Raw genomic sequence first — 16,469 nt, 5'->3', positions numbered from 1 at the left:
CCATCGAAGCGAGTTTAACAGTAATAGGAATAATTTAAATAGGTATTTATCTAAAATAAATTCAACTCTTTCGAACGGCGCCTTCCCACGCTGGCACGTACGTGTCACCAGCTAAAACCATAAGACTTCGTAGTATCAATTATAAAGGAATTGGAGTTCTGTCGAAGATTAAAATGTCTGCCTGAAATAAATGGCATTAAGAATTTTTAACGTGGCGTTCTGGTCACCGAAATGAATAGATAAAAGGTTTAAAATGTATGCTCTTCATTTTCTAAGACAGCTACAAATACTTCGTTTTTAATATCTATTTACAATATAACGTAGGATGTACTCGCAGGAAGATTCTAAGTCTCGTACTTTTGGCTGGTAGCACATATACACATAAAATTAAACTCTATTCTCTTTGCTCTTCCTCTCCCATTCTGTCTCTTTCATTCTTCTCGTTCACGCTCTCTCTAGTAAATTAGTCAGATAGTGGAGTCAGGTGTCTATACCAAGGTGATACAGATATGCACACAATATTGTAAACTGTCCCTTGTAAACGTCACTTCTAATCACAAAACACGTTGCTTCCTAAGAAATTAACAAACGCTACGCGTGGTCTTTTCACAGGACCGTTTAAGTACCAGTCTTCGTCAAAGTGTTTTCTCGATGCTTTGATTAAAATCACAAGGAATTTCGAAGTTCGTCGAGAGAATCGTTTAAAGACTGGTAATTAATGGCTCGATCACGAATTAATGGTAAGACGAAGCTGACACAGTTTATTCTCACAAACTCAATGTCCTACCATAAATCATTTTCCAGTTATAGAAATTATACTCGATGTTCTTTAAAAACTTTGTTAGGACGGTACTTTTTTTCAACGTACCTGATATTATGATAGGGTTTAACACGGATTTATTGCCTAGCGAACATTTGCAGTCTTACCAGCGAGAACAATTTTTTCTTCGCATGAGAAACCAAATAGAAAAATCCGTTTGAGGGAGACTGGAAATGAATTAATTGACACGGATTTTGAAGTTCGTTCGCCCACCGTTTTGATTAACTGTAGTTTCGATTCTATTAAGCATTTCAACAATAATATAATATACAATTGGCAGGATCGCACGACTAGTGAACAAAGCGTTCCTCACATGGTCGTGTTTAATCCGGAAGCCCCGTAACATCTCAACGATAAAATGTTTGTCTGAACTCTTTATAACTATCGTTTCTTCTATATTTACTAATTGAGCCTAGAATCGCCTCGATCGTATACAGACCTCTCTATATTTTATCGTTCACTTATTTCACACGTATCTATGCTAATCCAGCTTGGTCCATCAAACGGTCAGATCCCTTTGTCTATTGCTCTTACGATATTCTTATATCGATATAATACAGTTGTTTCTCAAGTTCAAGGTCTCCAAATGTAATTCTCACTAGGTAAGTGAAAACTTCTCCAACTCTCCAGTGATTAGATTCAGAAACCTTTAACGTTTGTAAGTAGTAAGTAGTATTAAACTTTCGAAAAGAAAGGATCTTTGACCAAGCGCAAGCTCGAGAATTGTTCGTCACTTTGATCGGGAGAGAGAAAGATCGATCAGCCCTGAGATATAAATGTGTCAGTTTTCCAATCAGGAAAGGAGCGTGCTATGTGTAAACTGGAATAATAAGCCGGTGAAAGGAATGCGAAAAAAAAGTGAAGAGAGAACTCTGATTCTCGCGTTTCCTAACGAATAATAACAGCTAAGTGGTAAACGAAATCCGGGGTTAAAATACACGGCAAAGTAAACGCACGTTACCCAAAAGGTCGGACAGCGAAAGACAGAGAAGATCAATTATCTGCGTGGACAGGGAAAGAAACTGATAAGCGTTTTCTCAATGATCTCCGTTTCGATGCTTTCTCAATAGGGCAGGAGAAACGGAATCACTGGAAGGTAATCGATGCGAGGATGGTATTTATTGCAATTGCCTTATTGCATCGAGAAACAATCACTTAATAAGACTCGGCTTCGAAGCTTATCACTAGATCTTCAGCCTCGCCGCACTTTGCTCCTCACGTTTATATATACGTGTGTGTTTGTATATATATAAAAAAAATATGGTAAGAAAGGAAGAAATCATTCCATCGGCATCTCAAATGCCTGCGACGAGGAATCGCGTGTACGATAGGGAACCGGAAATAATAAGTTAATTCTATAGTCTGTCTAGAAGCAATTAGTCGGTCAGGATCATTTTCTTCGTTCCGTATTTAATTGCACGCTGATCAGAGCCTTGAACTACGCAGATTTAAGTGAGATTCTTACAAGATGCTGTGTAATGATACTGAACAGGCTTTGAACAGACTATAGTCGTCTGAAAAATTAAAAGGTATAACGAACGTCGCGACGCTGACGTTAAAAAGAAAGAGGAACTGGGACAGAATTAAACGACATTAAAATTGAAACACAAATATGACGATAAAATGCCATGATCCGTGTGCGAATTATCATGCGATTCATCGGGGTCACAACAAATTTCGAGACACTTTATTCCGGTTAAAGAAAAAGATTTACACCTAACGACTACGACTAAGTATGAAAGAAGAGAAACGAAAAGTCGTGGTGTGTTAGAATTCCGTTTTGTTTTCCGTTTTATTTTATACGCTGGGAACTCGTCTCGGAAGAATCAAGGAATGGACGATCGTTAAATTGTATAATACTTCGTGGTCTCTTGGAACGGTAGAAAAGAGCTTTCGCTTCAAGAAAAATATTCCTTTTCGGTGATTACATAGGCCGAATATTGTCATGGAAAAACAGGAGAGACGTTCGTGATTTATTTATGATTGATGACTACACCTTCCCAGTGATTTATAAATTATTCACTGGCTATTATAATGCTTCTGAGAATGATATTATACGAACGAACAGGATAAAGTGTTTCCACTACTTTCAGGAAAAAAAGATACTTACGTTCCTACAGTCTGTGTAAAATTCGCTCTACCACCGTTTCCGGAGATATCCTCTGTTACAATTTTAATTCGACCAGCAATGTCTTAAAAAGAACAAGTGGAAAGACCGAGCAGCTTCAATTTAGAGAGACATTAGATATAATTAACTCGCAAACTTTACCATATAAAATTGAGATTCTTTCGCTGGAGAGAGACAGTAATGACTAAAAGTTAATAATGTAAGAGAAAACGTTTCGTTAGAAAGACGCTCGTACTACGAAGAGAGCTGCACCACGAAATGTAATGGAAGAGAAACGATCGTCCATCCTGGAGTCGGAATATTGTCGTGACTACAGAATTTCGACATGTTTAAGAACCTAGCTATTTAAAAACGGATGTCGCTTGGTTGGTGCCGTCTCGTTGCGGAGCAAACCGGGGACACACCGGAGCACCAAAAACATCCTATGCATGGCAGCCGGACAGAACATCGACTATTCTCAAATAATTTAACTCCCCCATCGTCAGCCATCGGGTCTATCTTTCTGCTTACTTAACTAACATTCCCCCACACCGCGATATTACTATTGTTTATAACTGGTCAGGCAGTGGCGAGACCGATTTGATTCTACCTCGTTCGAATTTATATTCGTATAATACATTAATGTACACGTAGCGAGTTATTCGAGAGATATTTACACTAACTATACACGTGGTGCCATCGCAATCGGATGGATTGAACTCTACCTCGATCGTTGGATAATGTTTCATCGCTCTGAATAAGAAAACGGAGTACCGTAGAATTGACTGACAAATCGTAAGTATCATTCGCACTAGTACCGTTTCCGCCCATTTTTTACTTCCTTGGAAGTCTCATAATACCCAAAAAAGAAGAATTTCAAGATTCCACGGTCGGTTCTAATAGCAGCGAACTCGAGTAAAAGCCGACACCTGATCCAGACCGAAGGGCTGACGAGGAAGACCGGATGTCCCTGCCCGGCCGCGCGCATCTCTGATCGTGCATTCGTCTCTGCACTTCTACTACATACCCGAGGCAGTATATCAAGCGATCAACCTTTCTCGGCTTCTCGGAGACGAGTCGATTTTTTTTTTGTAAGTGCACGTCGCGGTATGTACCATGTAATATGTAACGACTAATCGGATCCGCGGGAGAGTTAGCGTTAAGTAAGAACGTTATAACACAGTTACATCGTATGTATACGCTGCTATGCTGACTAGCGGGCTTCATCACGTGACCTTGGCCTTGTTCTTCCTGAAACCGGGGAACAGAATTTTCCGACGCCTTCTCTTTAGCTCGTCGTTGTCCGCGGTGGAGTTCGAGTCCGTCGACAGGGTCTCCTCGTCGACCGTCGACGGCTGCGGTTCCCTCAACGCCTTCCTGTGGCTGCTCGACGTGCTGGTCGTCGTGGGGCCGATGTTGGTCGTGTTCGAGCTCGCCGGGACCATTTTCTGCTGCTGGGCCGACGAGTCCAGCGAGTTCTCCGAGTAAGAGGTCTTCGACAGGAATGATGAGGTAGTCTTGTCCTCCGCGGCGAGGAGCATGTTCGTGTCCTGGCTGTAAGAGCGCACGATCCCGGATTTCTCTCTGCTGGAAGCCCTGACGGGCTCCTCGGGACCGTCGCCCACGGTGAAGTGAACCACGTTGCTCTCCGGCGGCGTTTCCTTCCCGGTCTCGCTGCTCGACGAGTCCGGAGGCACGGACGACTCCTTCCACGTTAAGCTGTCCAACGTACCTGTGGAGTAACGATTTTTGTGTGGCTTTTAATCTTCTTGGAAAGCTTTCGTCGACGTTACGCTCGAATCATTGAAAATTTCTAAATCTTCTTTATCACAAGTTTCATTAGATACTAATTGCGCTCTAAGATGTAATCAATTGTGAGATAGTAAAACTTCAGAAATATCAGAGAAGATCATGTTGGAAGTTTATCTTTCGCACCTCGGGAGATATTGATTTATTATTAGTTTTTGATATTTCAGCGAGGATGCGTTAAAATAACTCGGGAGTATATTTATCAGCCAATTAATTCAGTTTCGTAATTTTCATGCACTAAGATTAGAATCGGTCTCTCAAAAATCAACGCTACGAGGACAGTTACATGCAAATTCCAGTTTGTGAAAGGAAGAAGAGAAACAAACAACACGGTCAATGGTATTCCTTTATATTCTATAGTCAACATTATAAATTTTACTATAACAATTTGCCTTTCTTTTTTTTTAACAAGCGAGATGCATGAAAATTAACGATTCACGCGTTTTCAAGAGGCTCTTTCGATTCGCCTCGCACTGACTCTTAGAAAATTGTGCGTACCACAATTTTTGGTCCCGTTTTACACAAAAATGGCAAAAATCAACTTTATAAGTTACTGCTTCGAATAAATGATACGCTTTTCGTGGTTCCGTTGAGAAAAATGTTTGACGATTTCTATAGACTCGATTATTTTAACAGCAACGTTCGTGAGTTTAATTAATACATTTCTGGCAAGTGAATATTAGGTCAATGTAAAAGTTCCTGCCCGATTTTTAGACGATCACCATTTGGCCGATCTTCTTTGAAAAGCGAATCTATCTGGTTGTAAAAATGTGAAAGAAATAACATCTTCAGGCAAGGAGTTTTACATTGACCCAATACAATCAGTTTCGAATGTCTCCGTAATGATATTGTACAAGATATTGAGAATACTTAAAGAACATGTGGAGACCTTCTCTTTTACTGACTTACAAGCTACTGGTTAACATGTCCAAGCATATAGGAATTAACGTTGGTTTGCGGATAACAAACAAGTTCGCAGTTAGATTACAGTATAGTACTCAATATGCCAAGTATGTAATTTCACGTCTGTCAATCTTAGGTAATACGACATTATGCCAAGTGGCTGAATTCAGTCGCAAGTCATTATTGATAAAAGCATAGAGTTCCGAGAAGATCGGTTCGTATTGAAAAACCTCTCGATAAGTTTTATTCAAATTGAAATTACGTACTCGATTAAGTAATCAGTGTTTCGCGGTAATCGTTTGCGGCTTAGATCGTACACGGGACAAGGCTCCGTGGTTCCCTCGCAATTGATTTATTAACTGCGATCTATAAACTGCGTGTACACAATGAAACGGGGTAAATAACACACGTTGCGACAGTCACAATGTATAAATTCCTCTAGTTTTATCGTGGCGCGCGTGCCTCTGCGACACGCGCGAGTTTATAATAAGGGGAGAGCCGTTTCGATTGCTACACGTGAAATCAAACCGATTTCGGGTGGATCGCATACTTGTGCGTTGCACTTGCGAGTAAGATCCTCGGATATACACAGTCGCATCTAATTTTAATTGGCTCCAATATTAACCATGACGCGTATCTTCGAGTAAATAGAATTCGCTTCTTGGCATCATTTATCGCTCGATAGACCCAGGAATCAGAAATCTTCCCGGCCTATACCTGCGGTCAAAATTTTCGACCGTTCTACCGCCGCAAATGTTAAGGCAATCTCTTTATTTCAAATATATGTATATATATTCAGCTTTCTATACAATAGCAATAAGTAATTTTGATTAAAAAAATATATATATTTATTCACATACACATATATACGTATGTGTATATGTTCTAATTAGGACTCGGCAAGAAAATTGCACTTCCAGCGAGATCGCCGAGTTAGGATCGAAACCGGATGCTCGCATTTAATTCAGACTATAAATACGAGTCTGTTGTGCAACGCTTTGGTTTGAGATTTGGCAAAATTGAAACGCGCTCTCGGTGAAACTAGAAAACGCTTCGGTCGACGTCGCGCAAACTACTTTGGTTTTTAATATCTTAGAGGAAAATTAAAACGACGGTGTGTACATATATTTATAAGTATAGTGGTAATTACAAGTGATCGGGGGCACTTATTAATTAATGTGATAACTGGGTAATTATCACGATTGGCACTTGGTCGATACATTGCTATCGCTATACGAAGGAGCGAGTTAGTATATAAGGTTTATTACAAATGATTTAAGCGATCTTGCTTTTCATCGAGTCGGCCCACGAACGATCGAAGCCGTAGTAACAAGAATTGACCCTGGTGCAATGCCGATCGACCGAATTAACTGTTATTGCTTTTGTTGAGTAACTACCAAGTCTCTAGCGAGAAAGAGAAGTGCATTGGGAATAGAACGATGCGACGTACAAAAATACAGATAAGAGTAACTTCTTTTGCTTTCTCTACGGCTCGGATCTTCGCGCCACAGGCGCTTAAAAATAAAAGAACAGGGGATTTCTATTCCGTGTACGTGTATATCGTAAAAATATCACATCCTTCAGATGTCCTCACCTTTTAGACTCGTTCGATACATCGTGAAAAATTTAGTACAAAAATATGTCATGTCCTTCCGCCAAAATGTAGATCCTAACAATTTATTCTATCTATAATTTGTACGAGCAGGTAATTGAAGAAGCAAACCGGATAGAATTATCCTGAATCCTAATGATATACATTGCTCTTAGAATTGTCAACGATGAGTTAACGGAGCTCGTCACCGTTTAAACAGAGGCTTGACAAATCCCGACTGAGAAAAGGGAAGTTTTTGTTCGATTCGCGATCCTCCCTTTTCCCGCACACTTTCCTAATACTAAATTGCATTGTCATGTATCAGAGATTTAATTAAGTCTCGTTCGTAAGCATTTCACCGGTACAATGTACTCTCGATTGCGAACGTTTCGTTCATGTCACACATTACTTCGTCATTCCTAATAAATAAGTAATTCTCTTTATGTACGCTATATCGACATGCAATTGTTCAGATAAAGAGTTTCTAATTTTTGAACAACATAAATAATATGCATATATACACATATATATAAACAAAATATGTATTATGTAGTGCCGATTCTAATCTTTTTTCGAACCACTATGCATGGTTTCTTCCACCCCTAGAATCAAATAATAGTAATATAACATAAATAGACACGAAGTGTAAAAGGAACACAACTCAAGTTGTTAATCAGATAAACATTTAAAAAACCGTACAAGAAGATCGATATATGTACACACACTCCAGTTGAACGGACTTCAACAAATTTCAAATTGAGAAGCATTAAAAATTACATATTAAGCATTAAATATGATAAATAAGTTCTTAAACGAATACGAGACGATTACAAGGTTTTCAAAACAGGTACAACTTTACACCAAGTACGATGATATGTGAAAACGTAATTTAAACAAACGTAAAAACAAACGATCAATAACTTCTAAGCAATTTGTTAAAAAGTCATGACGATACTATTTTTTGTACGTCGCGTTATTCATCGACGTACGAAGCTCTCTTAAGAACAAACATTTTTACTTCTTAATTGCTTTTCCTTTTACTCGTAATGTGTGACATCAGCTCTTCGCATCGCTGACAGGTAGCGATCGTCGGAGGAATATTAAACGCATTTTGTGTCCATGATTTGCAAATGCAATCACATTTATAATAAGAAATCTTAAGGCATCGCGTGATTCTTTTTATCAGTTTGTGTTCCGATAGTAATTTCCAACGAGGAATCCTCGCGAAGAATTCTTCTTCGCAATATCATTTTATCTTCCTTGACGTACCAACAGGTGAACTGAAGCTCTCGCGAGAATTAAAAATCCGAGGAAACGCGCGATAACTTAATTTTCTATTAGTAAAAACGAGAATTAATGTCACGGATAACCCAAATCACTACTACTAGGAAGACAAACGAGTTAGTAAATTACTGATCTCGAAGGCGTCAATATCACGCGAGACAGAGAGAAAGAAAAAAAATTGAAAGTATTTAGGTACCGTGAGCGTCATATCAAGACAATATTATATACAAATATTGAGCATTGTTATTATCAATCTATATGCTCGTAGGAGTCCGTTTCCTGCTTACCTGCGGCACCGCACGATGAAGGCGAGTACACTGAGCTTGCTTCGTCGTCTAAGTCGTCTTGGCTACTGAGTCGGCCTGTAATCATAAAACAAAAACGATTATTCGCATTGATTTACATCCTGCACGTGTAAAAAACTGTGAAACAAATAAGCTGTAACTGTAAGCACCTCTAAATCCAAGTCCTCGCCCGTTGGGTGTCCCTCTATACAGAACGGTTTCTAAATAATTTATACCATTGTTGTTAATTATGTTGAAGCCACACAACAGCTCGATCTGCTTCCAACGATGTACTCTCTCCTGCAGCTCCATGGTGACTTCGTTCAACGACGTCCTCGCTTCGACTATACTTTTGTCGACCTCGTCAATCGACTTTCCATGCGTCGAGACGAACGCTCCTACTAAACTCGATCGTTTTTTTCGTAATTTCTCGCACTAGAAACAAATACCGATTGGTGCAGTCAATCTCACTGTGTTCGTAGATCCAATATGTATTACTTACTGCTTCTCGCGCTTGTTGCAGTTGCTTCTCGGCAACTATCTTTTTTTTCGTGTACGCCTTATTCTCAATTTCGTGAGTCAGTTGTAACCAATGTTGAAGTCCCGGAGGAGGTGACCAGCATCTATCTTCGAGCTCTCCCTCTGCGCGTTGCAATTCAACTTTTAACATCTATAAAGTAACACTCGATTTAGCTCCGTAGGAAATAACGTCAGATGCATAAGAATACGTGCGAGACTCACTTCGATCTCTGCTTTCAATTGAGAGACTTCGAGATCCGAGTACGAGGCATGCAACCCCACGGTTTCATCTTGTAAACGTTTCTCTAAATTTTGTTTCTCCGTAGTCACGCTCTCCTGTTCCATTCGCGCTCTTTCCAACTCTTTCTGCAAATTGCGAAACATTCGATACTGAGAAAATTGCGACACGTCGATAAAAACTGAATGAAAATAAACCAAGAGATAACGTACTTGCAAGTCTTCGAGTGCCAGCTCCGCTTTGTGCAAACTTTCCATGTCCTTCATCATCCTATGAAGATGCTTCTGTGAATTTTTCTTCTGTTGATACGCATACCAACATCCGATAAGCGCCCCGAATAATAAAGTAATTAATATCAAATCTTTCACGCTATGTCCAGTGTCTGCAAGACATTAAATAAATACTTTAAACCGAATTAAGGAAAATACTTAACGAAGGAACAACTGTTCGATAATTACCTTTTGGCGGGCCAAAAAGTACCACGTCCATAGCTTTTAAGGCAATTTTTTGTTTGTGGATGGGATCCTTGATTCCCAACACATTGCTTAGGTAGTGCATGTTGTTCACAGCCAGCCTATAGATACAATTATTTATCTAATGAAATATTTCTCTATAAAAGATCGTGGAACATTTGGAAGAAGAGGCTCACCTTGGAAGTGTAGCACCAGTCACACGATGTTGTATAAAAGTAGGAACATATTGAGGAAGCTCTACATTAGAAGTTAGCCATTCCGATGTCTGCTCGATGGTCCAATTATGAACCTGGCGAAGGATCAGATTTGTACATACATCCGGTTTAAAGCAATTCAATAAACAATTGCAATTTAGACAATACCTCAGACCTCAGCCAGGCTTCCCAAAGTTCTCGAACGCTAATATGCATATCATCATTGTGGTGGAAAGCCCTCTGCCTCCTCTCGTACCCAGCTTCGTATTGCAACTCCTCTCGTAAAAACTATAAGCGATATATTAATTTTTGTCACTTCAAGCGCGAGGAACACGGGGGTGGAAAATGTTGCTTACATCGTCCGACTCTGAGAGGTCCACATTTCCATTGGCATCGTCGTCTAGTTGACTGTGGAGTGATTTGATAGCTTCTAAACCTAGTCGATCATGAGAAGCCAGTGTGAGACAAGCTAGGTCATCTTTACAAGTATCGGAACCTGTAATAAATTAAACAGCCTACGTTTGATTGTATGTGTTTATGATTACATTTAGTTTGTTATACGCTTGTGCCTTTCGTGGCTATGCTTGACCTGTTAAACATGTCAGAAGCTATCGTCTCGATTACTATTAATATAAAAAGAACGATCATACGAGAGATGTATCTTGTTAATAGACACAGAGCAATTATAATGTTACTCTTTCGATAATTAAATCCGGCATAGAATTTATCTCGTAGAACCGAGAATCGTTTATCATAAACACATTTGTTTCTTTTCGCAAACAAACGGCAAACACATGTGAAATCAAAACGAAACTGTCTAGATCAGAAACCTCACAAATCTCCCAAACAAAACGATACCACAATCAAGAACAACTATTTGTCTTCAGCAAACTAAACGGTACTACCAATGTCAAGCACAATCATGCGTATGCATGCCGTGTATAGCTATCTATGTGTATACATATACGGAAAGTCTAAAGATAAAATTAATGAGACATGTTAGATGATTGATTATGAGGTAACAGGATAAACGGAACCGTGAACGATGTCTAGATACGATAGGCAAAGGGTACTGGGAAATAAATAAATAGAAATATATATTTACCAGCTTCGTGGGCTACTGCCTGTGCCAATCCATCTGTGAGCGTGCCAGAGAATGGTGTAACTTTCGGTGGCGCGGTTCCGGAGGAGCTAGACTGGAAATTCGGACTCCCGTCGAGGGCCCCGCCGCTGGCATTTGTCGTGTTGCAACACCAAAGGGATAAGTGCAGCCCGAACAGTACGATCACATTGGTAATCACGGATACTCGCATCTTAAGGTTAGGTACACCTTGTCACTGACACCTCGCGCCACCCTCGCGCAGCTGCTTCGAGTCAAATAAAACCGACTACTCTTGGCCCGTTGTCACCTTTGACGTCGGCTCGCAACGGTGGATATACCCAAGGTTACAGTTATCAAAACCGGGATGGCAATGCGACTTGACGAGTGCATAACACGCGTCGCCGTTATGATAGTATTACTGCTGCTCCGTAACCGAACTCGCGCACCGTCGTTATATCAGCCTTATCAAGGCGGCGGTCAACGTCCGAGATCTCTCTTCTTAAAATGAATCGATTGATTTATTAATTAAGTACACTTCGCTCCCGTGACGGATTTTCCTGTCAAGGCCACCGTCCACGAACAACGCTGCAACAAAATCGGTAATTTAGATCGGAAACAATGGTGCACTTTCCTGCACTGCGGAAAATGAAAGTTCGATTGGTCCAGTCCATGGATATCTGTGTGACATCCGTACGAGTTGATTGGATCGCCGGTTTGCTGCACGGCGGTCATCGTCAGTCAGCGCTTGCAGCGCAGCGCGAAAATCATTTATAAAATGTTCCCTCGCAAATCACGCGATAGAACTGTCCTACAGATTTTCACAGATTTTGGTCGACGGCTTTGTCCCAGCTTCGCGCTGATTTAAATATCGTATTAGTAAAATTAATAATTAAACGATTATGCGTTTATTCATAATTGTTATTGTTATCTGTTGCTTATTTTTAATTTGTATCTTCAACCCAACTAGCCAATCTCAAGAGGATAGTATGGATAGTACAGTTTTCTAAGAACGCACGATACGACCGTGTCTATTGGGTTCGTGGAATTCAACATTGTTAGATGTACATAATTGCGCAATTTTTCCGATTGCATTCAGTTTATACCGAGATCCAAATTAGTATGAAACTTGTTTTTAAAACAACGACGACTGCAGCTTCGAAGACAGCGTCTACTGCCATGCGGATGGAACCGTATTCAAGCGTATGAATAAATCACCGTTATGTTCGTTTCTCGCTGATTTAATTATGTTTCAACGACCTTCTGCAGAATTTTACGAAATGACATCGAGACAGAACTTTGATAAACTGTACATTCGATATTTCCAATCGTAAGTTCGATAATGTTGTTGGTCGAAGTGTTACCTGTGAACTCTGACAAATTCAATGGCTCCGTGCGCTCGCGGAGTCGAAACGTTCAACATTACTGGTGTTTAAACTATTCGTGAATACGTACAAATGGAAAGCAACGGGAAAAACGACGACTGTGAAGTTCAAGGTGCCAATTCGATAATAAAAAGAGATGACGTTCCGACGCAAAGTGCACAAAGTAATTCCGACACAAAGGTGTCCACGGATTCGAGGAATCCTCAAGCTCGTGTCGTTCGGGGAACGAAAAAAATGAAATTGGACGTTAGCGATAGTAATCATTTGGAAAAGAAAGGTTTGTTTATTAATAGTGTTTTAATGACACATAACGATTGAGAGGCATCTATGAGAGAAACATAGTCACCAAAGTGCGTATTTGATTTGATCACATCATTGAAAAATGCACTTTCATTCAGATACCAAAGATGACGAAGGTAACACGGAAGCGAAAGTAAGATCTATGAAGAGATCTTGCGAACTATGGTCTTTGGAAGATAAAAACACTTTCTTCAAGGCACTGAACGAATATGGGAAAGACTTCGATGCTTTGCAGAGTTATTTCTTGAGTCAAGGGAAGAAGAAAGGCCTGCCAGAAAGTATGATCAAAAATAGGGAACAGATACGGCACTTTTATTATAGAACTTGGTTAAAAATATCCAAGCATTTAAAGTTCTCAGAAGGTGAGCACCGGATAGTCCTTTATAACTCTACATTTATATTAATTGCACATTTGTATTCTACAGATTTAAAGAAAACTTCACAGGAATTATATGGCTTGATTAATTTTGGCGAGCTCAGGAGAAAATTGCCTAGAATCTATGAAAAGGTTCATCTGAAGTTAAACGAATTGGTCTACTGGGGCTCGACTCAAGTCAGGCTCAGAGGAAAGACTATGAGAATTAAGACACCTATATGTAGAGCACTCAGGAAGTTAAATCAATTAGAAGGTACGTAGTTAATAAGGAGAATTTATGAAACCAATCATTAAACTTCTAGCAATGATATTTTCACAGACTGGCAAGAAGAGATTAAACTGCCTTCTAGAATAACGATTGAATTGAGACCACGTAATAATATAGCGTGGTGGCAGGTACAAGCGTTAGCGATGAACCCTCGAGTACGCACGTTGCTACCTGTACAAAGACGCTTGTCTAGTTTACTAATATTTCTGCAGCAAAGATGGAAGCCAGCGAAATATAATACGGTATCCTTACTCAAAAATAGATAACTATCATTTTCATAAAATAATCTGGAGAAAATCCTATACATAGAATTCAGTCCCCTAACGTAGAGAATGCTATTACAAACGAGATGAAAGATACTCGACTTATACGGGTGGCACCGCCTGAAGGTTGTAAGATTTCTATTCCAATCGTGAACCTCGGTGAATATCTGACGAGTAATAGCGTCAGTTTAAACTCCTACGAGAAACGTCTGGGATTGAAGAGCTCCAGAATGGAGTTGTTAGGCGTTGGGAAGAAAGGAATCAAAAAGAATAAGATCGATAAGAAGAGTCGAATAGAAGATAATTGTACTATGACAGATAATAACACTGAGGATGTGGATGCAGTAGAACCTGGCAGCAGCGTTTCGGAAAAGCCCTCTATTATTAATTGTAATGAGAAATCTAGTCCGGAGCAACACGCGGAGCCCAATAGATTCCCAGGGAGAGAAACCGTCGAGAGGATTCGCGAAGGATGGAACGTCGACGAGGCAAACACCATCACTGTCGGAGATCTCTTTTTGATGGTACATTTGGGAAACCTTATTAGTCGCCGGTAATGCGTCATCCCTAATTTTCTAAGTTTTGTAGTTCGGTCGAGAGTCGAAGATCACACTGGAATATTGGTGGGACTGGAATCTTCAGAACCAACAGAATGGACAGCCCGCGACAACGAGCGTGCGTGACAATAATCAGTGTCTGATGTTGCAAAAGCTGTTGTCGATAGCGAAACACAGTTACGATACAAATAAAGTATATGATAACGCTTCCGGGAGCAATGAAACTGTGATCTCGACACGAGTACTTTCGAAGGACTCTACCTTCAGGAAACCATTAATTCCGCAAACCTACCACACGATCGGAACCACGGATACTTTCAAAACCCAAATAGATGTACGCTGATAACTCTTGTATTTGCTATTTTTTTTTAAGGAATTGAGAACACATCTTTTAATGCATTGACTTTGTTTCTTGTAACGTAGACGTTTAAAACGAGGTTTAGCAAGAGAGGTAGAACCGTGAGGCGAAAGAGTCTCGTCGTGCAAAGGGTATTGCCGTTAATGTCCGCGACGAACAACTCTTTAGAAGAAGTTCCATCCAACTCTCAAGAGACAGATAAAGCGAACGACGTTCTGTTGAACAACAATGAACAGAGTGATAAATCGCAATCAATAATTATAAACGAAGCATCGGATAAAAACTTTTTGGATGAACTCGAGGTGGCTAGAGACCCGAAGCCTACGAATTCGATTATAACGAGTGCCACGCAAATACTTAAAGAGGGAGAACATCAATGGTTGAACAGTGAGGTGATTATCGAATTTCTGACAGTGGGAAATAATCGCTTACGTTTCTGCTGATATCGAACTTAAATTAATTATAGGTAGCGGATTTTTCGTTAAGCAGTTTCTTAGGTCAATTGGAGTCTCCTACAAAGAAGAACGGAGACAATATAGTAGAAGATAGACCGCCGTCGGACGTAAGTTTCATAATGAGAATCAACGTTCCGATTAATGTCTAAGAAAATCTAAAAAAAATACAAATTGCAGGTTGTCTCACAAATGCAATGCCTGATGGGAGAGAGCAGCGTTGACTACATGGCGAAGTTCGCGAATCTCGCCTCTCAGTTCGTGTCGGACGATAATAAAAAATAAAAGTCTAGCTTAATTTTGTATAAATTTCTATTAATTTTAAGTCGTTTTATACTGGTTGGCAATGATGTTCGAACTGACTTATTTATCTCTTTGATATTGACTTTAGAAGATACAGTTGAAATAAATAAATAACGAGTAACAACTGTTCTTCATTAGCTGTTCACGTTAAATACTGTGTACATAAATTTTTGTTTTCCACTCGCGTTTTTTCCTACACTAATTAGTACAAAGTTAATTGTTGCAGTGTTTTTAAATTCCCGACGTTACGTTCATTCATGGATCTTCATAAATATTTCATACTATGTTTGATATCAAAAGATTTATTGAAAGCGTTGCTCGAATGCAAAATGAACCTGTTTATAGGTAATATTAGGTATCCTTGTTTAATCCGCGAAGTGACGCGGCACTTGTTTGTGAAATCATTTAGGCAAGACCTCATGTATGTGAATATACATGTGTGTGCGTGTTCGAATTAAGCAAAGAATAACTTCCTTCGGAATTGTAATTTGAAAAATATCTGCTAGTTTACTATCGACAATTTTAGCTACCTTCGTAAAAATCGAAGGGCCTAGCTGGATAAGGGGGTCAAATATGCTCTTGAGCCGAATGAAGCGCCGTTTGCGCCATTCGATAGCATATCAAAAAAGAAACATTCACTCCAATTTTTAGCCCTATATCTCAACCAGAGGGGTAGTAATCGGGAAAATTCGAAAAATCAGTTTTTTGAGGTATTTCCTTACTTAACGCCTTGCGAAAAATCTGAGAAAATTCTGACATGTTCGTAGTGTAGCTGGAGATGTCTGAGAATTTTTTCAAATTTTTCCCTTGCAAAATGTAGCCGTGAAAAATAAAAAAGTGTTAAAAATAATTTTTTCACATAGAAATTGGGGGGATACCACTTTCA

General features: G+C 39.7%; 2 protein-coding genes across 5 annotated transcripts; one reads left to right on the top strand and one right to left on the bottom strand.

The window, feature by feature from the left end:
• Window positions 1–247: 247 nt before the first annotated feature.
• On the bottom strand, window positions 248–11,900 carry Stim (stromal interaction molecule). Of its 4 annotated transcripts, none has more exons than XM_018031572.2 (11): window positions 11,328–11,900; window positions 10,579–10,658; window positions 10,391–10,510; window positions 10,205–10,317; window positions 10,014–10,129; window positions 9,768–9,937; window positions 9,540–9,683; window positions 9,301–9,468; window positions 8,969–9,233; window positions 8,802–8,876; window positions 248–4,659 (listed from the first exon to the last, which is right to left on the bottom strand). In XM_018031572.2, the coding sequence occupies exons 1-11, from the start codon at window positions 11,533–11,535 to the stop codon at window positions 4,154–4,156; spliced, it is 1,965 nt and encodes a 654-aa protein (XP_017887061.1). In that variant the 5' UTR covers window positions 11,536–11,900; the 3' UTR covers window positions 248–4,153. The 4 variants fall into 4 exon arrangements, with proteins under 4 accessions (XP_017887061.1, XP_017887060.1, XP_017887062.1 ...); XM_018031571.1 differs by having other exon boundaries at window positions 10,579–10,718; window positions 11,328–11,535; XM_018031573.2 differs by lacking the exon at window positions 248–4,659 and adding an exon at window positions 5,855–7,832 and having other exon boundaries at window positions 10,579–10,718; window positions 11,328–11,897.
• A 434-nt stretch (window positions 11,901–12,334) lies between these two features.
• Window positions 12,335–15,735, top strand: crm (cramped chromatin regulator). Its single transcript, XM_018031502.2, has 10 exons — window positions 12,335–12,524; window positions 12,591–12,983; window positions 13,105–13,368; window positions 13,432–13,635; window positions 13,702–13,892; window positions 13,967–14,437; window positions 14,502–14,804; window positions 14,894–15,220; window positions 15,295–15,390; window positions 15,461–15,735. The coding sequence occupies exons 2-10, from the start codon at window positions 12,779–12,781 to the stop codon at window positions 15,563–15,565; spliced, it is 2,166 nt and encodes a 721-aa protein (XP_017886991.1). The 5' UTR covers window positions 12,335–12,524; window positions 12,591–12,778; the 3' UTR covers window positions 15,566–15,735.
• Window positions 15,736–16,469: the final 734 nt, after the last annotated feature.

Source organism: Ceratina calcarata, unplaced genomic scaffold (genome assembly GCF_001652005.2).
Source record: "Ceratina calcarata isolate Rehan_Ccalc_2016 unplaced genomic scaffold, ASM165200v1 scaffold554.2, whole genome shotgun sequence".
In the NCBI taxonomy this organism is placed as follows: Eukaryota; Metazoa; Arthropoda; class Insecta; order Hymenoptera; family Apidae; genus Ceratina; species Ceratina calcarata.
The sequence above is the reverse complement of the archived record's forward strand: the minus strand, read 5'-3'. Positions and strand labels throughout refer to the sequence as shown.